This window comes from Centruroides sculpturatus, unplaced genomic scaffold (genome assembly GCF_000671375.1).
Source record: "Centruroides sculpturatus isolate CEXI.00-Female unplaced genomic scaffold, Cexi_2.0 scaffold451, whole genome shotgun sequence".
Lineage (NCBI taxonomy): Eukaryota > Metazoa > Arthropoda > Arachnida > Scorpiones > Buthidae > Centruroides > Centruroides sculpturatus.
This window is the reverse complement of record NW_019384669.1, coordinates 403297-428982: the sequence shown is the minus strand read 5'-3', so window position 1 is coordinate 428982 and position 25686 is coordinate 403297. Positions and strand designations below refer to the sequence as shown.

The 25686-nt window shown below is 29.9% G+C and overlaps 1 protein-coding gene across 1 annotated transcript in view; it reads left to right on the top strand.

Moving 5' to 3' along the window:
* Positions 1-25686, top strand: part of LOC111626680 (anaphase-promoting complex subunit 1-like) — a 116690-nt gene that overhangs the window by 37840 nt on the left and 53164 nt on the right. Inside the window, exons 20-28 of the mRNA XM_023370158.1 lie at positions 2243-2318; positions 2399-2497; positions 3749-3871; positions 4176-4410; positions 5658-5735; positions 8640-8729; positions 12429-12540; positions 15368-15514; positions 15592-15641. Of these exons, the coding sequence (XP_023225926.1) occupies positions 2243-2318; positions 2399-2497; positions 3749-3871; positions 4176-4410; positions 5658-5735; positions 8640-8729; positions 12429-12540; positions 15368-15514; positions 15592-15641 (1010 nt within the window). The remainder of the gene's footprint in view (positions 1-2242; positions 2319-2398; positions 2498-3748; positions 3872-4175; positions 4411-5657; positions 5736-8639; positions 8730-12428; positions 12541-15367; positions 15515-15591; positions 15642-25686) is intronic.

The window sequence follows — 25686 nt, the reverse complement described above, 5'->3', positions numbered from 1 at the left end:
TTTTAAGACAGATGTATATGATGACAAAATTAAGGGAATATTGAACATCAACAATAAATTTAATCACACATTCTAATTGTCGAAATTAAAAGAGGCGATTGCTAGTATCAATTGATGTTCAATATTACCTTAATTTTTTGGTTTGTGTGCATCTACCTTTAGGAAGAAGTGAGAAATATACATAAAAACAGATTCTATAAATTCAAAGGCTCCTTTTTGGATTCCTTAACATGAATTGTAGTTTTGTATATTTTATTATTTCAACATAACAGAATAATTAATTTAGGATGTTTTTGTTTGAAAAATATTTAAGTATTAGTAAATGTGCTATCTTAATTTTGAGCTGATATTCTGAAAATTCAAGTAAAATATACTGTAAACTCAGTGAAAGTAATAATTGAGTTTTGGCTTGGAGAGTAATAATTGAGTTTTGGCTTGGATTTATAGGGCCCTTGTCTGCTCTAAGCTGGATTACGGTTGCATTGTTTATGGCTCTGCGCGAGAATCTACTCTTCGGATGCTGGATCCAATCCACCATCAAGCACTACGTTTGTGCACTGGTGCTTTTCAAACTTCCCCTGTACAAAGTTTGTATGTGGAAGCTATGAGCCTCCACTATCTCTCAGGAGAGAACAGTTGTCTCTATTTTACTATATAAAACAGAAATCTTACTCTAAACATTCAGTTGATTGTACAGTATTAGATACTCAGCTGAAAAGGTTATTTGAAGCTCAGTGTCCCTTCATTCGCCATAAGAATGGAGAATGTGAGCAGCACGATTGATCTGAACACAGGCAACATTTCACAGCTAGAGGTCTGTAATATATCTCCTTGGTCAACTCCTGTGATAAATGTTGACCTTAGCTTAAAGCAATTTCCAAAGGAATCCACCCCAGATTATGTCTACAGGCAGCACTTTGCAGAAATTCAACACCATGACAGGAATTTAATTCCTATTTATACAGATGGATCTAAATCTGATGATTACGTTGGCTCAGCCTTTGTCTGCCAGGATGAAATTGTGGCAGAACAAATTGCATTGAATTCTTCCATCTTTTCTGCAGAGTTGCATGCTATTTATTTAGCTTTAAAGTATATAAATAGGAAAGGTCATCGTTGCTGTGTTATTTACACTGACTCAGTTAGTGCTCTTCAGGCTTTGATCTCATATGAACCTAGTTCTCACTCCATAGTTATTAAAATTCAGAAACTAATTTGTCATCTTTCTGCAAAGAATTTCTTTATAAAATTTTGTTGGGTCCCAGGTCATGTAGGAATAAGAGGAAATGAAGAAGCTGATGCAGCAGCAAAGTCAGCTAGACTTTTACTGCATGAAATGCCTATCAAAGGAAGTGATTTGAAGCTAGTTGTTAAAAAACGACTAGCAGAGAGATGGCAAAATATGTGGAATGCACAAATCCACAATAAACTACACGAGATCAAACCTTTGATAGAAAATTGGACATACAAGAAATTTTATGACAGGAGATCTGAGGTCGTCCTTACTCGTTTGAGAATTGGACACACTCGACTGACTCATCAATACCTTTTGAAGGGAGATGACGAACCAATATGTCAGCACTGCAAGTGTACTGTAAGTGTTAAACACACATTTTGCAACTGTGTTGCTTTTGACCAGAGTCATAGACAGCATTTTGGAAATGCAAGCTTTAGAGAGATTTTGGGCCAGAGTCCAAATCTGGACAATATAGTGGACTTTCTGAAAGTCATTAATATGTATAGAGAAATTTGANTGTAAGTGTTAAACACATATTTTGCAACTGTGTTGCTTTTGACCAGAGTCATAGACAGCATTTTGGAAATGCAAGCTTTAGAGAGATTTTGGGCCAGAGTCCAAATCTGGACAATATAGTGGACTTTCTGAAAGTCATTAATATGTATAGAGAAATTTGATTATTTATTTATTGTACAGTTTTATTTACTTTGTGTTACCTAATTAAATTATTGTATACATTTTTCGTTGTTGTTTATTTATTTATTTATATTACTATTTGCTGTTTAATGGTTAAACTGTTATGTTTTGTTTATTTGTTTTTGTTTTTATGTTTATATATGTGTTTTCCTATTTATTGTATATATGAAATTGTATCATGTGTCATGGCGCAGTATGGCCTGTATGGCTCTTGTGCCAATAAAAACTAACTAACTAACATATATTTCAGCTAAATTAAAAAGGTTACAGAAAAAAAATTACTAATTCTAAATTATTTAATTTGATTAGATGTATAGCTTGCTTCTTATGAATGTTACTAATAAAAGAACAATAAATGATTATCTGCAATCTTTAGTAGTACCTGGTGAGTTGAAAAAATTAATTACTTGATATAGCTTGTTTTGTTGATAAAATATTTATTTACAATAATAATAAATTTATTAGGGAGAAGATTTGTAGATGAAGTTGAATTAACATTTTTCCAAGAATTGTCAGTGATGTGTAATCCAGAAGAAAATCTTATCTTATTTCTTACTCATTTAGGTATGAAATACTATTCTCTTTAAATTTGACACATTTTTTCAAAAGTTATTAAATGGTTAATCAGTGACACAATAGAGTAGAACCCCAATTATTTAAGGTGTAATGTGGACCAATACCATGTTGGATAACTGAGAACTAAAATGACCATAGCCATTTTAGATTAAAAAATACCAAAAGAATTGTGGTATTACTTTTAAGCCTCTTTTTATACTTTAGTGAATTTAATCATACATAACAATTTTAAATCATTAAAATGATTTGTTTGTTATCTTTCATTATTTAACTTCAATGTGAGACAAACCATTCATATTAAAACATAACTACAATAATATGCATTTTTATTCTTAAAACTATTGTATGTATTAGCTACATAATAAATGATTTAAAAATTGTTATGTGTGATTAAATTTAGTAGGCTTAAAAGTGATACCATTATAAAATTTTAGCTACATAATATAATTACGAATACATTATACATTATAAAATACATAATACATTACTAAAATACATAATACATTATAGAATGTATTAGCTACATAATAAATGATTTAAAAATTGTTATGTATGATTAAATTCAGTAGGCTTAAAAGAGGCTTAAAAGTGATACCATTATAAAATTTTGTAATTTTTCATCTGAAATGGCTATGGTCAACTAGTTTTCAGTTATACAAGGTAGCATTGGTCCATGTTACCTCAGGCAATTGGAGTTCTACTGCATATAATTATGTAATTAATTATACAATGTGGTAATTTATTTAATGATGATAATTACATTTAACAAAATTTGATTCGTTGTAATTAAAAACAGATAATGAATTAATTATATTCTTTCCAAATATATTGATAACTGTATATACAATTTATTATAAGTATAAACTTGTATAAAGCTAGATGCAACCATACTACATCAGCATCCAGAGAAATAATGATAGGATGTACTAGCTTTCTTGTGTTAAAAACTATATTATATGAATGTAACTTTGGATCACCCACCATAATGCATATAATGCTTATATTTAAGATAGTAAAAATTTTAGAAGTTGAAAAGTATCAATTTTATTGTAACTTTAAATTTTTATCTTGCATATTTGAAAGTTGCATTGTTTTTAGTTAAAACTACTTAGTAACTTTCTAAAGTATTATCATTGGTTGGAATAAGAAGCTGAATAACAGTCACTAACACATTATTAACTATATTCAATATTTAGATGTAAGAAGTACTTAAATTTTACAAAATTTATTGTTTTATAGGTATTAATAATGAAGATCTAAACAAACTTCCTCTTGGAGTTGCACTTCCAATTAGAGAAGTCATATTACATTGTCGGAAGAAACCTTCATCCGATTGGCCTGCTGATGCATATACATTAATTGGTATTGTCAAAATTTAATTTTAATAAATTTAAAATATTTTTCTGTAGAAGGACATTTTAATTTTATGTTTTGTAAATTATGATGTACTAAGTGTAAATACTGGGCTGCCACTCAGCCTACAGAACAGTTATTTAAGTTTAACGATGCAAATTTATAATTTTGAAAAATAAGTTTTTATTCACATATTTGAAATTGAATATAAACAATTTATTTATTGTTTATATTCAGTTTCTTTAACAAGTTGTAAAAAATATCAGTAATTCCTGTAAATAAATAAATTACTTGAAAAGCTTAAATTTTATAGGTAGACAAGACTTAGCTGCCGCTCATGCTGGAACCATTTTGCCTCTTTACCAGTCAAAAAGTTTTGATAGTGTGAAACATGTAATTGCGAAAGAAGACGAAGATGGCTTAGACCATTTAGATCATGAAGTTTTACAGTTAAGATTTAGTCAAGATCAAAGAATATATGAAGTGTATAGAATGTTGCAATCTTCAAAACCAGTTAAAATTGTTTTACAGCAGAGACCAGAAGTGAGGTATGATGATATTATATTAATAAAATTTATTTTTTAAAGTGTTGTTACAATTGCTCATTTGTTTTGATGGCATATTGAAAAATAATAAACAAATGATACTGCTAGATTTTAATTAGGCTACAATATGGCTAATTAATTATAAATATTTTATGGGATATGGACTACAGGTTAAGCCACTATCTTCTTGTATTAAATTTAATATTTAGAAATTAGTTAATTTAGAATATTATGGAAGAAAAAGCAGTACCTGAACCCATTCTAGATTGATTTTTTTTCTAGAATATTCTAAATTAACTAATTTTTAGTAATTAAATTTAATACAAGATGATGGCTTAACTATTTACTCGTAGTTTGTATTATGTAATATCCTTATAATTAATTAGCCGTATTATAGTCTGGTGGTGTTTGTTTATATGTTGGGCTTGGTTTATATGTAATTATATATTCCATGCTGGGATAAAAGTTTGTATGTAATAATAAGTTGGCCAATTGCCATGGTGGGCTAAGATCATATAATCATCTCCAGCTAGTGTACTTAGTGACCTGTATGATTATGTTTAAAATTAATTGCTCTGGAAGCAAATATTGGGTGGAGGTCTGAGTAATGTAATTTTCACATTACACAACAAGCAGGATTTGTGGTCCAGATTAATCATTCATAAAACTTCTTGTAATCTGTTTCATTAAATTGATAGTTATCAATAACTTTGGACATGCTAGCAATTTTAAAGTATGTTTGTTTTTACACAGTCAGCCTTGACTTGTGGCTAATAAAGTACAATTTTTATTGGTTTTATTCAGTGTTTTAAATATTTATCATTGTTTTAATTTTTATTTGCCCTAGCACATTAATAGTTTAATTTTTTAGCATTTCTCAATTTTATTTTATCCAAAGTTAATTTTGTTAAGGACAGTGCTACAGAAAGGAGCAAAGAACACAGGATATATAATTAATTAATTAATAATAACTACGTTTAATAAATCTGCAAGTTATACATTTTTTAATTGTTTTAGCTTATAGTGTTTTTTAATATCAGTCAATAAAACTAGAATTTTTATTGATTTATTTACTTATCCCACTGAAATGTTAAAAGTTGATTTTTGCTACCAGTATAGGCAAGTCCACATCAATTACAATAAGTGGATTCTAATGTATATCTAATTTATAGATAAATTAAATTAAAAGTTAAGTAATAGCAACAGTAGTATTTTGAAAGAATTTAATAGATTTTTATATTTTATTGCAGTGACCATGACTTTATAGAAGAACAAGAAAGACATCTATACACTCTTTGTATCAGAACTATGGCACTTCCTATTGGAAGGTGGGTAATATATTATAAAAGTTTAGAAAATTAAATTTACAAAATTTATGTACAGTAAAACCCCTCTAGTCCACCCTCGGCTAGTCCGTCACTCCGGTTAATCCGACCGTGGTCGGAGTCGAGAAACTTGTCCCGACTCGTCAGTGACTCACCGTCCGTGGCATTCTTCTGTGTTCGTTACAGTATATGTTTTACATTGTGTGTGTTTTCAACATGCCAGGAGTGAAACGTAAACACGTTACTCTTTCATTAAATGAAAAATTAGCAGTGCTACAAAGACTGGACAAAGGGAAGATTGTTTATTTTACTTTTTTCTGATAATCCGACCTTTTTTGCGTTCCGACCATACCCCCAGTCCCAAAGGTGACGGATTAGAGGGGTTCTACTGTATGACATTTTTACAGTTATAATTACTTACTTCTCTTTTATAATATTAAGTATTAATTAATTTTATTGATAGATTTTCAATGATACCAATACTTGGAGATTTTGACATTATATACTGTATGTCTTCAAATTGCAAACATTGATCATTGTGAAATTATTTAAGGAACTCTGATTTTATGTTGAATGACAATATAACAAAGTATTTTCCTTTTCTCCTCTCTTATTTTAAGGCAGTGATAAATATTTAAAATATAGTGCATTAAGCTGTTGCATTTATTTGATGTTTGCTTTATGAATGGATATATGTATGTACTGTTGTATTAGTTCTTAGGCAGTGTATCTTTGAGATAATGTTAACTTTTATATTGAAAGTATGTGTGACATGTAAATTGTGGACCCTGGTCAGAATGTTCTGACACCACCTGTGAATTTCAGCTCACTGGGAACCTTATGAAGATTTTATGAGTGAGCATGAGTGGCCTCATACAGTTACATGGGATAAGAGAATGGAGGAGGAAGTTGAGAGACAAACAACCGAGAAGTGATTTGCTTGCATTACTAATTTGACATTAAACAACAAAAGATTTGTTTCAGTTTAGTAGCTAACACCTAACACACTCATCATCAATTTTTAATGTATTTATTAATATAATACTTATTGCACATTGCATCTATATCCAGAGAGAGAGAGTTTATAATGCAGTCACATGGAGTCAAATACTTCCTGACTTCAAGATTCCCATATTGTATAAGGATTTTAACTTTTTAAGCTTTCAAATAGAATATCCTTGTTATAATCACTTAGTGTGAGAGCCAAACTTAGTGAAATGGTTTGTTTAAATTTTTTGTTGAAAAAAAAAATATTTTTTAAAGTTTAGAGAGAGAAACAACAAACTGACATTTTAAAGAATAATAAAATTGTTTTCCCATGGACTTATTTCCTGGTTGAAGACGATACATCGAATGTGTCACCCGGAATCTACGAAAAGAAGAAAGAAAACACTATTGGTCAGTGGTGAAAAATAATCCTAATAAGGAAGTGGAAAAATCCAATGATGGCCCCTTTATAAAAAGGAGGGATCGATGCATCAAAGAGAGTCTCCAGAGTTGAGTGTACTGTAGGATTACGTGTGTGGATTAGCCGCTGCCAGTGACTGTTCTAATCACCGCCATGTTGGAAGACCATTGCCTAAGAAATCTCATCGTTCAAAAGAACTGTGCCCCCTCTTGAGATTCGAGGACTAAATTTCCAATCCTCACAACTTATATCAAGGTATTTATCCTTGCGTGAAGTAAATGTAAACTCTCTTTCATTAGTACTTGTTATTGGGAAAATAATAGCTACGTTAATTGTAATCCAACATGAATTGTATATAGCTAAAGTAGAATAATAAACGGGTATCATGTATATACAGAAAATCTGTAGAGTGTAATTCCTCTGAGTCTCTCCTTCCGCCTCCATCCCAGAACCAAAGGTCCGCACGCATGATTGTTTGCGTAAAGAAAATTAACGGCCAATCTGGTTTCTGTGTCTGTCCACAAGATACAGTGGTGTCATCCTGACGGTGCTAAAGAGGTGCCGACCCTGCAGTCACACTTAGTCCTTGTATGACACAGTTCAATGGTGAATGTTCTCATTTCCTTGAAACAGAATGCAGTTATCTCATGTATTCAAAGGGAAAGGCTGCATGCTCACACACACATGAAAAAAAAGCAAACTCGGGAAGAGGGGAATTGCTTCTTCCTTGAGCAACCCTGTTTATCATCTGTCAGTGATCTCATCACTGCCCCTTGACTTCTGACCAAATTGGGTAAAATCGGTTGAGGAGCTTACTTTTTATCAATCAGAGATTTTCTGCAAACGTCACTGAATGAGTCAAACCCAAAGGAAGATGCATCATTTTAAATGGAACTAAAGTCAAAGATAAGATCTTATGAACTTTCCTGTTGACTATTAATACAAATATTATTTTATATAAAACAAGCCCTGGATTCTCACATATGTAACAATGTAATTTAATTTTTTTGTTTACTAATTAAACATTCACAGATGTTAGAGATATGTTTTTTGAAAGTTACTTTATTTAGAAATTCTAATAGTTATTTAAAAGTTCTATGAATGAAATAGGATTATTTATAGAAACTTAAATCTTTGTTTTTTATAATATTTGCGGTATTTATTAAAATTTTTATTCTACAGAGAAGTCACTAACAAGAAAGATACAACATTTATTTTTTTTTATTTTAATTTATCTTGACATTGATGTATTAAATGCTTTGTTATTTATGGATAAGTTTTGTAAAGAAGTTTAATTTTTCTCCACTAGTCAGCATTTTGAAAATATACTTTATTATAAATGAGTTTTATATTATAGTCAAAGATATAAAAAGTAAGAACTTAATTTCATATGAAAGAATGTTTTACATTGTACTAAATAGTTTATATATATTTAATATGTCTCTTATTTTGTTTTAGACATTAGTGAATGAATAAAAAATGTTCAGTGTTATTTCTAGGGGCATGTTTACTTTAAGAACTTATAGTCCTGTTGTAACTGAGACACTTCCAATACCTAAGCTCTGTCTGACAGGAAGAGCTCCACCACGGTAAGCTTATTTTTTTAATAAATAATAAATGTTTCAAGTGTTTCAAATGAATACATCCTAAAATTTTAATATGAATACTGAGAGTTAAAACAAGACTACAAATTTAATTGATAATGACTTATAACAGAATTAAGTTTTCTAATTAAGAATTAAGTAGTAGTAATAGGTTACAAGAATATTATCATTTTATTATGTTCAAAAATATGTGATGATAAAGGATAGACATTTTATAGTTAGAAGAGTCTGTATTAAATTTCTAAAATGTATTTTGATTTTTAAAATTAATCTTCTTCAGATCATACTTTTGTTTTATTATAAATGAATTATTAATCTTGCCATAAGATATTAATTATTAAGTAATTATACATGTATTTAATCTTAAATTTCCAATTTTAAAATACATGTATAATTATTTAATTTATAAATTATATATTAAAATATATATTAACCAATATTATATCTTATTGAAATTGTGTATTAACTTCTCTATTTTTAAATTGCTGAGCAGGGGTTTTGATGATAAGATTAAATTATTCTAAAGCTAATGTATTGAAATAATAATTAGGAATGAAGTTTTGATAATTAAATGTCTAATAATAACTGATAGGCAAAAGATATTACAATAAATTATGAAGATATTCAAAGAAATGTATTTTAATAATAAAATTTAAATTTATTTAATTTACAAGAATATTTCTGAATTTCATTTATTCTATATTTATTTACATATTTCTTTATTTTATGAAGAATGCAATTATTCAGCAACTGAACTTCTCTTAAAGTATATTAGAATTCATTTTAAATTAGAAATAATTGTAAATATAAGAATTATTTATTTCAACTATGATTATTTTAGCTATTACATATGTAGAATAGGTAGAGAAATTTTCTTATTCATTAGTAAAATATTTTTATAATCTTTCACAATATATAAACTCATTACGAATTTTAACATAATGTACACACACATCCAAAACTTGAGGACATATGTCATTTGTACATGAATAGAGAGAAATGTAGACAAATGCAGACAAATATGGCAAGAACTGTATTCCTTGACATCTAACACAGGGTAGTAGGCAACAATTCATAGGATTTTGCAGAATAGAGCAATAAAAGTGTGATGAGAAAGATACATATATTAGTTGGACATAGGTGGAGAATGGATGGAAAATACTTATCAATACCCAAGCAGAAGAGATTCAGTGCTTATGGTGTGACAGACTTGTCACTGACTGGCTCGGTGACTTTTTCTAGCTATCACTTGCATTTGTCTTTAAGTTTTGGATGAATATATTTCTGGAATAAGTTCTTATATATGTTTTGATAATAACAATCATTAATATAAAAGATATTAAGCATTTGTTATAAAAAAAAAACTATAAAATCTAATAAATGACTTCATTTCTGAAGTTATTTAACTTTGCAAATGTTTGTCATTAAAATTTATTGATGGAAAATGTATGAATTAGTTTTTCTTCTATCACTTTATTTTTTATTACTACAGACATTTACCTCCTTTAGTGCTATCTAATGAATTTATTTATGTTGTATTATTGTTCTTTGATAACTTTTTTAATTTCTGAAAAGTCAGTAATGAAATTGTACTTCTTTTAGCATTTAAATATTGAAAGTTAATGGAAAATATTACAAAACTCATTAAATTAGTTAAAAACAACTTTTAAAATGGATTTAAAATTGATATCTTTAATACATTTATTGAAGTGAAAATCAGTACTTGGTTAACTTGAAACTAATATGATTATTTCAAAGAAAAATATGTTTAATATGAAATATATACCATTAAAAATCAGCTGCTCTGGGTAACTGCTTCTGGATATGTCGGACCTTGCTGATCAGCACTGTGCTGTTCTTGTTGTGGACCTGGCTGAACATGCAATGGGTATGGGAGAAAAACTTCCTAATGCATATAAAATGGGAGAGTCAAAAAAAAAAAAAAAAATTAAAGTTTATAAAAATATTATACTTTAGGAAGTTTTACCAGAGATTGGAATTTCCTGATACTGTTTAGATGTCTTGATAAATTACTATTATTAATGAATTAAGTTTAGTAAAAATAAAGCTAATAATACCTGTTTAATTATTAAGTGATTTTTTTTTTTTTACAATTATTTAATGATTAAAGAGAATAATAGATTTTTTTTTAAAAGAAAAATATAATCTATATGTAAATAAATTAATAAAGATTGCTATAAAATTATAGAATAAAATCGTAGCTAATTTCGTCTTGTATTTTAATGAATTATGAATGGAGAGGTGGCAATTTTTAATTTGTAAATAATTTTTAAAAAAATGACAAAATGATGGGCAATGTGTGAAGTTTGAATATTTTAATTCGTTCAGTTTTAATAATTTTTGGAAAATAATTATTTCTAATATGAGGTGCATTCCAATAAAAAGGATTGAATGGTTATACAAAAGAAAAAAAAAACTTTGTCAAAAATTTATCATTGGTTACAAACACTCGTGTAACCTCTTCATTTTTCTACATAGTCACCATTTTTTTCAAGCACTTCTGATATGATGAAACAAGTTTCTTTATGCTTCCTGCATAAAATTCTGTCGACTGCAAGTTCAACTAGTCCAGCACTGCTGTTTGCAACTCCTCGGTTTCTTTGAATTATTGAGATGCAAGCCACTTCTTAAAGCAATGGTTACCGGATGCAAGGTTTGGACTGTAAGGAAGCGATCAAACAATTTTCATCTGAATTGCCAAAACATTGGAATGATGGATGCAGATGTGTATTGTCGTGCAGAACAATTCCCGATGCTGGCATTTCATGACACCAGTTGCAAATAGGATGTTTTGGCTTAGAAAGTGTTTCACAATATACCTTTGCTGTGTTTGTTGTTCCTGCTTTTGTGAAATCAACCAAAAACATACTGTTTTGGTCTCAGAAAGCAGTTACCATAATCTTTTGGGCAAATTGACTTTGCTTGAACTTCTTTGCCTTTGATGAATTTGAATGATGCTATTGCATGGATTGTTGTTTGGACTCTACATTGGCATAAGAAATCCACATTTTGTCATCAGTCTCAGTATGGGGGGAAAAAGATTCATTATCATTTCTTTTGCAGTGGTCCAAAAATGCATGTGCAGGTGACATTTGGTGGTTTTTATGAATGTCTGTCAGCATTTTCAATATCCAGCTTGCATAAGGTTTTTGATAGCCTAAGGTTTCAGTAACAATTTGGATCAATGTTGTCTGTGAAATATCTGGAAAGTTTATGGAGAGAGCACTAATTGTGAGTGCCAATTCACACTGGCATTTGCATGCTTAACAAGGTCATCAGTCTGAACTCTAGGCCTATCACTCTGATCTTTATTGTGAACATTTGTACACACAACATGATTTTCTTACTTTTTCTTCACTCTCTGCTATAGGTTCATAAATTTTACATGATTTATGTTGATTTTTTGCAGTCATTATAACTCACTGCACAAAAACAACCAACAGCAGATTGGTGAAAGTTTGGCTGTTAGAAGCCCAGAGTACCAGTTGATGCTACTGTGTGAGAGTCTATTACCAGTCAATTATTATAACCATTTGGCCCTTCATTTTGGAATAAGCTTTGTAAAATTTCTTACTACTACAGTGATTTGATAACTAGTTATTAATTACGATCTGAGTGATTTGCTATTTACGTGAACTAAAAGATTTTTTTAAACCATTTTAGAAATACGACAGTTGACCTTTCTCACATTGACGTTCCCGCAAACATGAATATGTGGCCATTATTTCATAACGGTGTAGCAGCTGGTCTTAGAATTGCACCGAATGCATCTCAGGTAATGTATATAATTAAAATTTAAATATTTAATATCTCAAATTTTACTTTTTGTATGATTTTTAATGGCTATTTTATGGGATGTGTTAATGATTGATTTTGATTGTTTTTGCATTAATGTTACAAATTCCTCATAAGTTTGTTTATGCTATTTTTAAAAAAATTGAATTTGAACAAAAGAAAATGGAATAGCCAAATGACTCTCTGACTTTGAAAAATCTTAATTTAGCTTTAATTAATATTAAATAATAATTATAAATTGTCTGGATTGTAAGTAACGTAAATAGATCTGAATTAATTGCAGTTGTATTAAGATTTAACCTTTTAAAGCAGCATAAGAACCTTAATAACAAAAAGTTTTGGTCTTTTTTTAAACACTACTTTCAAGTTTATATATACTAAATCTTTCTAAGTCGAAAACTTACATAAAAATTGATTAAGTCTTAATATGTACTGAAGCAGTTACTTTTGTATTGCAGTCTTAATTCTTTACCTGTTTGAATATTGGAATTGGAATGCTTGAAACATGAATGTACTAGACAGTAAATTGACATGATATCATCATGTTAATTTACTGATTTTACATTACATTATATGTTTGTTTTAATATTATGAATGTTATCTGGCTATGCTTGATTTTTTATTAATTTTTCTTAATTAATACTTGAAAAAATATTTTTGTAATTGAAAATCAAGACAATATGAACAATGTTCAAGTCCATTAAAACCTTCTTTCACTCCATTCAGGAACTAAACAGTAAGTGACTTGAAGCAAAAAAACTATGATGTGGATGCTGTTGTGTGGATGTGTAAAATTTTAACATCTTTTTAAAGTTTTGTAGATATCAAATCTTAATATAAAAGGTCGATGTCGAGATCATTTTTAATATATATTTTTTAATAGTGTTTATCAATCAATTTTATGAAGTTTTTTGCTTCAAGTCGCCTACTGCTTATGAATGGAGAGAAATGTCTGTCCATTCTTTATAAAGAATGAACTCAATTTTCTGAATGTGTCTGTGGGAGAGGAAACCACCATACACGAAAATTTCCAAGATTTCCTACAATGTTTCAATTATCAGGTGATTACGGAGTCCAAGGAAGGTATTGAACTGATGTTTAACAAACCACAGCCAGACCCATTTGGCACTGTGGATAGGTGCACTATTGTCTTGGGACACTGCTTTTATACAAGTGTTTACATTACTTTGTCCAACCCCTGTATATTATTATTATTCTTTACTATATATATACATACACATACACACATCTATACACACACACCCTTTGTCAGAAAAGTTCCAGGACAAAGCTCATAAAAAAAATAGAAAATTGCAATTACTAATGATCCTAGCTCCTGTCAAAGTAGTCCCCTCAGCTATCTGTACACAATTGTGTATAGATAGGTAGAATGTGTATGTTGGACTACTTTGACAGGAGCTAGGATCCTTGGTAATTGCAATTTTCTACTTTTTATGAGCTTTGTCCTGGAACTTTTCTGACAAAGGGTGTATACATACATTGTAGCAGGTATAATATGATGGCATATTCGTATAGTGGTGGTTACACACACACGCATTTTCCCATAGAAATACATATTAAAACATATAATTCGTTCCGCAGCACAAAATAATTGTACTGTACCATAAAAAAAAATGAAAATGGAGCAGTCACTGATTATGCTGGGTAGTCAGATGCTGTGAGGAGGAGGTGGAGGATCACTTTATTCACACATTCATACAGATACAGACTTTTTACACATTGCAGCAGGTCTCTTTTTATTGTTTTTTAATCGGAGTCAGATTCAGGAGAGGCTACTGGGGCTTGCAGGGTCAACTCCTCTTGTTCCATCTTTTGTCTTTTGACAGCTGGCTTTTTGAAAAACATGTCCAAAGTGGTCTGTTTCTCTCTCTTCTTCAACACCTGTCGGAAATGACGGGCAAGGGTGTCATTGTAGAGATCATTGATCCTGTTGGCCTCAACTGTGTTTGGATAATGAGTGTTGGTAAACTCCTGAACCTCTCCCCATTTGACAAGGAAGTTTTTGTCAACTTTCACTCCTTCTGATGATTTCTTGCTTTGTTTCAATTGAAATCACCTTTCTGTTTTTTTAGAAGCCATGATTTGCACAACACTTGAATAAATGTAAATACCCTGCACTGAGGTGATGTACATAATAAACAAGGGAGCAAGCCGAATCCCAACGGGAGCTCTGTACTTCAGATATATTATTATTATTAGAATATATTATTAGTATGTTATAAAAATAGCAGATTGTCATTGGCAATGGCAAAAGAGTGGAAATGTCATTCGCACTTGTTCGCAGAAAGTCCATTGTTCGCCTAACGTAACTGCCGAACGGAAAGTCCGTTGTTCACAACATTCGTTATTCGAGGCGTACGTTATACGAGGCACCACTGTATAATAAAATATCAACTAATTTTTTCCCCAACATGAAATCTTTCTTGCAATATGGAAATAAATATTCAATTTTTATTTAAAATAAATCAATAGTCCTTTAATAAGATTTAAGATTCCTATAAATATAATTTTTTTATGTAATACCATAATACTCAAGTTTGTAAATTTTTAAAAAAATAGAAAAACCTTCCTAGGGTTAAATTATGGTGTATCTAGAATATAGGTATGTTCAGTGCAGTCAGTGCAATGTATATATGATTTATTTAATTTATAATTTATTGTTTTATGACGACCACAGCTTTGAAATTATGAAAATAGAAATCTTAAATAATATATTTTAAATTTATTATAAAACTATGAATTATTATATATGTAATACAAAAATTATATAATTGTTTCTTGTGCAGATTGATTCCACTTGGATTGTATACAATAAACCTTCGACCATTAGTAACGATACTCCAGTAGAACATGCAGGTTTTCTTATGGCATTAGGTTTGAATGGACATTTGTCCAACTTGGCAACAATGAGTGTGCATGATTATCTCTGTAAGGTATTGGTTTTCAGACGTTTTTGTTTCCATAGAATATCAAAAAGTATTTAAAGTTAATAATTTATATATATTTTTAGGGACATGAATTGACTAGTGTTGGATTATTGCTGGGTTTGGCAGCTGCCAAGTAAGTTCTTACATCAATTACCATTGTCACACTTTTAAGTTTTTATGCAATATACAGGGTGAGTTTAAAGTTTTTTGCTCTCTTTTCATTCCAAAAATATTGAAGATACATTAATGAAATTAATGTAGTTATGTAAGTCATATATGGAGAGATTAAATAGATCTTTTTTGACCTATAAAATAATTTTCAATATTACATAAACAATCACCTTTACTACTAAAATTTATAAATTGCAAATTATGCAGTGCTAATGTGTTTATTTGAATCTAGAAAATGGTTTTAGACTAATTAAATAATGCTTTTTAACTTTGTCATTGGAAATTTTATGCTACCTTTGCTCATTAAAAGTTACAACATAAATTACCTTGATTTTTCAAGGTCAGTTATGGTGTAACTTTTATCTGATTTTCTATGCATATGCATGACTTCCTATGACTTAATTTTGTTAATGTAATTTTGTTAATATATATAAGTACTTTTGGAATGAAAAGGATTCATGGGGCTTTTGACTAGCCCTGTATNTAGGTTACAAGAATATTATCATTTTATTATGTTCAAAAATATGTGATGATAAAGGATAGACATTTTATAGTTAGAAGAGTCTGTATTAAATTTCTAAAATGTATTTTGATTTTTAAAATTAATCTTCTTCAGATCATACTTTTGTTTTATTATAAATGAATTATTAATCTTGCCATAAGATATTAATTATTAAGTAATTATACATGTATTTAATCTTAAATTTCCAATTTTAAAATACATGTATAATTATTTAATTTATAAATTATATATTAAAATATATATTAACCAATATTATATCTTATTGAAATTGTGTATTAACTTCTCTATTTTTAAATTGCTGAGCAGGGGTTTTGATGATAAGATTAAATTATTCTAAAGCTAATGTATTGAAATAATAATTAGGAATGAAGTTTTGATAATTAAATGTCTAATAATAACTGATAGGCAAAAGATATTACAATAAATTATGAAGATATTCAAAGAAATGTATTTTAATAATAAAATTTAAATTTATTTAATTTACAAGAATATTTCTGAATTTCATTTATTCTATATTTATTTACATATTTCTTTATTTTATGAAGAATGCAATTATTCAGCAACTGAACTTCTCTTAAAGTATATTAGAATTCATTTTAAATTAGAAATAATTGTAAATATAAGAATTATTTATTTCAACTATGATTATTTTAGCTATTACATATGTAGAATAGGTAGAGAAATTTTCTTATTCATTAGTAAAATATTTTTATAATCTTTCACAATATATAAACTCATTACGAATTTTAACATAATGTACACACACATCCAAAACTTGAGGACATATGTCATTTGTACATGAATAGAGAGAAATGTAGACAAATGCAGACAAATATGGCAAGAACTGTATTCCTTGACATCTAACACAGGGTAGTAGGCAACAATTCATAGGATTTTGCAGAATAGAGCAATAAAAGTGTGATGAGAAAGATACATATATTAGTTGGACATAGGTGGAGAATGGATGGAAAATACTTATCAATACCAAAGCAGAAGAGATTCAGTGCTTATGGTGTGACAGACTTGTCACTGACTGGCTCGGTGACTTTTTCTAGCTATCACTTGCATTTGTCTTTAAGTTTTGGATGAATATATTTCTGGAATAAGTTCTTATATATGTTTTGATAATAACAATCATTAATATAAAAGATATTAAGCATTTGTTATAAAAAAAAACTATAAAATCTAATAAATGACTTCATTTCTGAAGTTATTTAACTTTGCAAATGTTTGTCATTAAAATTTATTGATGGAAAATGTATGAATTAGTTTTTCTTCTATCACTTTATTTTTTATTACTACAGACATTTACCTCCTTTAGTGCTATCTAATGAATTTATTTATGTTGTATTATTGTTCTTTGATAACTTTTTTAATTTCTGAAAAGTCAGTAATGAAATTGTACTTCTTTTAGCATTTAAATATTGAAAGTTAATGGAAAATATTACAAAACTCATTAAATTAGTTAAAAACAACTTTTAAAATGGATTTAAAATTGATATCTTTAATACATTTATTGAAGTGAAAATCAGTACTTGGTTAACTTGAAACTAATATGATTATTTCAAAGAAAAATATGTTTAATATGAAATATATACCATTAAAAATCAGCTGCTCTGGGTAACTGTTTCTGGATATGTCGGACCTTGCTGATCAGCACTGTGCTGTTCTTGTTGTGGACCTGGCTGAACATGCAATGGGTATGGGAGAAAAACTTCCTAATGCATATAAAATGGGAGAGTCAAAAAAAAAAAAAAAAAATTAAAGTTTATAAAAATATTATACTTTAGGAAGTTTTACCAGAGATTGGAATTTCCTGATACTGTTTAGATGTCTTGATAAATTACTATTATTAATGAATTAAGTTTAGTAAAAATAAAGCTAATAATACCTGTTTAATTATTAAGTGATTTTTTTTTTTTTACAATTATTTAATGATTAAAGAGAATAATAGATTTTTTTTTAAAAGAAAAATATAATCTATATGTAAATAAATTAATAAAGATTGCTATAAAATTATAGAATAAAATCGTAGCTAATTTCGTCTTGTATTTTAATGAATTATGAATGGAGAGGTGGCAATTTTTAATTTGTAAATAATTTTTAAAAAAATGACAAAATGATGGGCAATGTGTGAAGTTTGAATATTTTAATTCATTCAGTTTTAATAATTTTTGGAAAATAATTATTTCTAATATGAGGTGCATTCCAATAAAAAGGATTGAATGGTTATACAAAAGAAAAAAAAAACTTTGTCAAAAATTTATCATTGGTTACAAACACTCGTGTAACCTCTTCATTTTTCTACATAGTCACCATTTTTTTCAAGCACTTCTGATATGATGAAACAAGTTTCTTTATGCTTCCTGCATAAAATTCTGTCGACTGCAAGTTCAACTAGTCCAGCACTGCTGTTTGCAACTCCTCGGTTTCTTTGAATTATTGAGATGCAAGCCACTTCTTAAAGCAATGGTTACCGGATGCAAGGTTTGGACTGTAAGGAAGCGATCAAACAATTTTCATCTGAATTGCCAAAACATTGGAATGATGGATGCAGATGTGTATTGTCGTGCAGAACAATTCCCGATGCTGGCATTTCATGACACCAGTTGCAAATAGGATGTTTTGGCTTAGAAAGTGTTTCACAATATACCTTTGCTGTGTTTGTTGTTCCTGCTTTTGTGAAATCAACCAAAAACATACTGTTTTGGTCTCAGAAAGCAGTTACCATAATCTTTTGGGCAAATTGACTTTGCTTGAACTTCTTTGCCTTTGATGAATTTGAATGATGCTATTGCATGGATTGTTGTTTGGACTCTACATTGGCATAAGAAATCCACATTTTGTCATCAGTCTCAGTATGGGGGGAAAAAGATTCATTATCATTTCTTTTGCAGTGGTCCAAAAATGCATGTGCAGGTGACATTTGGTGGTTTTTATGAATGTCTGTCAGCATTTTCAATATCCAGCTTGCATAAGGTTTTTGATAGCCTAAGGTTTCAGTAACAATTTGGATCAATGTTGTCTGTGAAATATCTGGAAAGTTTATGGAGAGAGCACTAATTGTGAGTGCCAATTCACACTGGCATTTGCATGCTTAACAAGGTCATCAGTCTGAACTCTAGGCCTATCACTCTGATCTTTATTGTGAACATTTGTACACACAACATGATTTTCTTACTTTTTCTTCACTCTCTGCTATAGGTTCATAAATTTTACATGATTTATGTTGATTTTTTGCAGTCATTATAACTCACTGCACAAAAACAACCAACAGCAGATTGGTGAAAGTTTGGCTGTTAGAAGCCCAGAGTACCAGTTGATGCTACTGTGTGAGAGTCTATTACCAGTCAATTATTATAACCATTTGGCCCTTCATTTTGGAATAAGCTTTGTAAAATTTCTTACTACTACAGTGATTTGATAACTAGTTATTAATTACGATCTGAGTGATTTGCTATTTACGTGAACTAAAAGATTTTTTTAAACCATTTTAGAAATACGACAGTTGACCTTTCTCACATTGACGTTCCCGCAAACATGAATATGTGGCCATTATTTCATAACGGTGTAGCAGCTGGTCTTAGAATTGCACCGAATGCATCTCAGGTAATGTATATAATTAAAATTTAAATATTTAATATCTCAAATTTTACTTTTTGTATGATTTTTAATGGCTATTTTATGGGATGTGTTAATGATTGATTTTGATTGTTTTTGCATTAATGTTACAAATTCCTCATAAGTTTGTTTATGCTATTTTTAAAAAAATTGAATTTGAACAAAAGAAAATGGAATAGCCAAATGACTCTCTGACTTTGAAAAATCTTAATTTAGCTTTAATTAATATTAAATAATAATTATAAATTGTCTGGATTGTAAGTAACGTAAATAGATCTGAATTAATTGCAGTTGTATTAAGATTTAACCTTTTAAAGCAGCATAAGAACCTTAATAACAAAAAGTTTTGGTCTTTTTTTAAACACTACTTTCAAGTTTATATATACTAAATCTTTCTAAGTCGAAAACTTACATAAAAATTGATTAAGTCTTAATATGTACTGAAGCAGTTACTTTTGTATTGCAGTCTTAATTCTTTACCTGTTTGAATATTGGAATTGGAATGCTTGAAACATGAACGTACTAGACAGTAAATTGACATGATATCATCATGTTAATTTACTGATTTTACATTACATTATATGTTTGTTTTAATATTATGAATGTTATCTGGCTATGCTTGATTTTTTATTAATTTTTCTTAATTAATACTTGAAAAAATATTTTTGTAATTGAAAATCAAGACAATATGAACAATGTTCAAGTCCATTAAAACCTTCTTTCACTCCATTCAGGAACTAAACAGTAAGTGACTTGAAGCAAAAAAACTATGATGTGGATGCTGTTGTGTGGATGTGTAAAATTTTAACATCTTTTTAAAGTTTTGTAGATATCAAATCTTAATATAAAAGGTCGATGTCGAGATCATTTTTAATATATATTTTTTAATAGTGTTTATCAATCAATTTTATGAAGTTTTTTGCTTCAAGTCGCCTACTGCTTATGAATGGAGAGAAATGTCTGTCCATTCTTTATAAAGAATGAACTCAATTTTCTGAATGTGTCTGTGGGAGAGGAAACCACCATACACGAAAATTTCCAAGATTTCCTACAATGTTTCAATTATCAGGTGATTACGGAGTCCAAGGAAGGTATTGAACTGATGTTTAACAAACCACAGCCAGACCCATTTGGCACTGTGGATAGGTGCACTATTGTCTTGGGACACTGCTTTTATACAAGTGTTTACATTACTTTGTCCAACCCCTGTATATTATTATTATTCTTTACTATATATATACATACACATACACACATATATACACACACACCCTTTGTCAGAAAAGTTCCAGGACAAAGCTCATAAAAAAAATAGAAAATTGCAATTACTAATGATCCTAGCTCCTGTCAAAGTAGTCCCCTCAGCTATCTGTACACAATTGTGTATAGATAGGTAGAATGTGTATGTTGGACTACTTTGACAGGAGCTAGGATCCTTGGTAATTGCAATTTTCTACTTTTTATGAGCTTTGTCCTGGAACTTTTCTGACAAAGGGTGTATACATACATTGTAGCAGGTATAATATGATGGCATATTCGTATAGTGGTGGTTACACACACACGCATTTTCCCATAGAAATACATATTAAAACATATAATTCGTTCCGCAGCACAAAATAATTGTACTGTACCATAAAAAAAAATGAAAATGGAGCAGTCACTGATTATGCTGGGTAGTCAGATGCTGTGAGGAGGAGGTGGAGGATCACTTTATTCACACATTCATACAGATACAGACTTTTTACACATTGCAGCAGGTCTCTTTTTATTGTTTTGTATATTTCTTTTTAAGAANCAGTACTTTATTAAATAACTTATTTTAATTAATAAATTTAAAATTTATTTATATAAATGCTATCAAATAGTTATCTGAAATTGAAAGGAGCCATTAAGTTGTAATTTATTGATGTCTCTTGCAGATCCTGATTGAAAAATTTCTGTTTTAAGACAATAAGTTAGAAAGAAAGTTTAGTAAAAGTAATATATCTGATGGGAGATTTATAATATATTATTTAAAATGTTATCTAATCCCGAAGCTTTATTAAATGTGATACATTAGTGAATTACTGCTAAAATTTTCTACGAAAATGTGGTGATTCGTATAGAAAACACAGGAAAGATGCAGTAGAAGTATTATCATACAATGCCAAAAGAATATATAGCACACATCAATTGTTATTGCTATTGTTATTTTTAAGTTTAAAATTTTTATTATGAATGATTTTGCAATGAATTACTTTATTGTAGTAAAAACTTTTTACTTTCTCAGCTGTTTTACAGTGAAACTTGCGTAAACCGGATTTCACGGTATCGAACATTTTTTCGCTTTAGACAGGTTGCTTCAGGTTCTGTTTTGGACAGGTTCTACTGTATATAAAAGTACAGTGGTGTCTCGTATAACGTACTTAATCCGTTCCAGGTGCACGTCCGTTAAGTGAAAAATTCGTTATACGAAACGCATTTTCCCATAGAAATACATGTTAAAACATACAATTCATTCCGCAGCATAAAATAACCATACTGTACTATAAAAAAATGAAAATAGAGCAGTCACCAATTATGCCGGGTAGTCAGATGTTGTGAGGAGAAGGTGGAGGATCACTTTATTCACACATTCATATAGATACAGACTTTTTACACATTGCAGCAAGTCTCTTTTTATTGTTTTTTAATCGGAGTCAGATTCAGGAGAGGCTACCGGGCTTGCAGGGTCAACTCCTCTTGTTCCATCTTTTGTCTTTTGACAGCTGGCTTTTTGAAAAACATGTCCAAAGTGGTCTGTTTCTCTCTCTTCTTCAACACCTGTCGGAAATGACGGGCAATGGTGTCATTGTAGAGATCATTGATCCTGTTGGCCTCAACTGTGTTTGGATAATGAGTGTTGGTAAACTCCTGAACCTCTTCCCATTTGACAAGGAAGTTTCTATCAACTTTCATTCCATCTGATGATTTCTTTGCTTTGTTTCAATTGAAATCACCTTTCTGTTTTTTTAGAAGCCATGATTTGCACAACACTTGAATAAATGTAACTTAGATGAACTTTGCACTTAGGTGATGCACGTAATAAACAAGGGAGCAAGCCGAATCCCAACGGGAGCTCTGTACTTCAGATATACTAATAATATATTCTAATAATACTAATATATTATAAAAATAGCAGATTGTCATTGGCAACGGCANCAGCAAGTCTCTTTTTATTGTTTTTTAATCGGAGTCAGATTCAGGAGAGGCTACCGGGCTTGCAGGGTCAACTCCTCTTGTTCCATCTTTTGTCTTTTGACAGCTGGCTTTTTGAAAAACATGTCCAAAGTGGTCTGTTTCTCTCTCTTCTTCAACACCTGTCGGAAATGACGGGCAATGGTGTCATTGTAGAGATCATTGATCCTGTTGGCCTCAACTGTGTTTGGATAATGAGTGTTGGTAAACTCCTGAACCTCTTCCCATTTGACAAGGAAGTTTCTATCAACTTTCATTCCATCTGATGATTTCTTTGCTTTGTTTCAATTGAAATCACCTTTCTGTTTTTTTAGAAGCCATGATTTGCACAACACTTGAATAAATGTAACTTAGATGAACTTTGCACTTAGGTGATGCACGTAATAAACAAGGGAGCAAGCCGAATCCCAACGGGAGCTCTGTACTTCAGATATACTAATAATATATTCTAATAATACTAATATATTATAAAAATAGCAGATTGCCATTGGCAACGGAAAAAGTGTGGAAACATCACTCGCACTTGTTCGCAGAATGTCCGTTGATCGAGTCAAGTAACGGCCAAACAGAAAGTCCGTTGTTCGCAGTGTCCGTTATTCGAGGCGTACGTTATACGAGGCACCACTGTATATTGATCAGTCAAAAATTAACCCCCCCATATTTTTACATTTCTGGTTTCAGAGGACCTTGAAACGTTGAGAAATGCAAATAATTTGGGGGTTTTTATTGTATGTACGGATGTTTTGTGTGTATGAAGGGCACCCAATTTGAAACTTAATAACTCTTGTGTCTTTTGACGAAATTTTTTGAAATTTTGCACAGATATTTGTAAATTAAAAGAGATTGATACTATTAAAGTTTGATGGTTAAAAGTCGAGGGGGGTCATCTGACTATTTGAGTGAGGAAATGCTTAACTTTTCTAATTAATTTTATATGTGATAATATTTTTAATGTATTAATTAATATGTTATAGATAATGAAATTACAATACAAAGTATCCAATGGATAAATAAATTCATTAAGACACTAAACTAATTGTTGAGAAATTTCAGTTTAGGATTCTTCTGGGAACAATTTATTGGAAGGATAAGAATGAATATGTTTATAGAAGTAGAGACATGAGGGTTGCCTTAGGAAATAAAATGCTCAACTCTAAAATCTTTAAATAAAATTTAAGACGTATTGATTAAAATAATATAATCAATGAAGACATTCGTATTGCAAGCAATAGATAAAGTTTGATGGTAATTACGATATACAAGGACAATATCGAGAATGAATAACGATTCGTGTTTGATGTAGTTGATTAGAATTCTCCCACTGTGATTAATAATTTTATCTTTAGAACGTCTACGATTTACTATAAACTTCATTTTATTCATTATTAATTGTTTACAATTCAGATACCTAGCTTTTCTTATCATCTAGTACCTATATTACAGTCGAAATCAAAAATAAATGCATCTATCACCGTAGAAGTGTAATATAAGATGCACTGGTAGCGGTCGCGGGTTCGTACCTGAACGACGGACTGGCCGGGTGGAGTTTTTCCAATTTTTTCACGTGTTTAACACTAAATAGGGTCCAGTTTTCTTCCCCAAAGGTTTGTTATCCTATAGGCAAAAAGGGCAATTGCCTGGTGACACCATCAACAGAAGGACCCAAACCAATCTTTTATAAGAAAATATTTCACCAAAAATTCCTCCGAAGAAGAATGTCTGAAGTCAACACTGTACACGAGGATCCCTAATGCAAATTCGCCTGTACTTCATGAAGCAATACGCTCAATTGATTGGCGATTTGGCATTGTGTTGCGAAGCCACACTCCTTGATCTGATCAAAAATTCTGATCGTGTTTTAAATTCCTGAGACATTTCTTTTTCTGGTTAATGTAATATTCTATAATCCTTTTTCTTTATAAAGAAGGAATTACAATTTAAAAAGTGTAAAGTGAGATGATTTGTTTCTCGAATATCAATACCATAGCATTAGATAACTGGAAATATTTATTGTAACAAAGTCTTCAGAATTAATATAAATATTTCTTATTAGAAGTTTTAGTTTATTCTAAATTCCGTCTACATCAAAATTTAACTGAGATGTTGATTCACGAAGGATTTATTTAAAATTTCCGAAGGGGTTGTGCACAAATTACGTGGATTAGTATGTATATAATCGTTACAAGGAGGTTGTGTGCTTACAAAAATGTAATGTAATGCTAAGGTTTCAACCATTGGGTAACGTGCTTCTTTCTGAAGTATTACATGTACTGTACATTGTACTGCTTTGTACATTGTACATTTAAATTTTAATTAATAAATTTAAAATTTATTTATATAAATGCTATCAAATAGTTATCTGAAATTGAAAGGAGCCATTAAGTTGTAATTTATTGATGTCTCTTGCAGATCCTGATTGAAAAATTTCTGTTTTAAGACAATAAGTTAGAAAGAAAGTTTAGTAAAAGTAATATATCTGATGGGAGATTTANTACCGCTTAATCCGCCGTTCAGGTATACACCACATATGCGTACCACTACAAAGCAAAAAATTATGTCAGAATTTCTGCACGCCTTTTACAACCTCGAGACTAAGATTTTATTCGAGAGTTACCGTTTTCAATTTAGTAATTTTAAAAAAATCCTC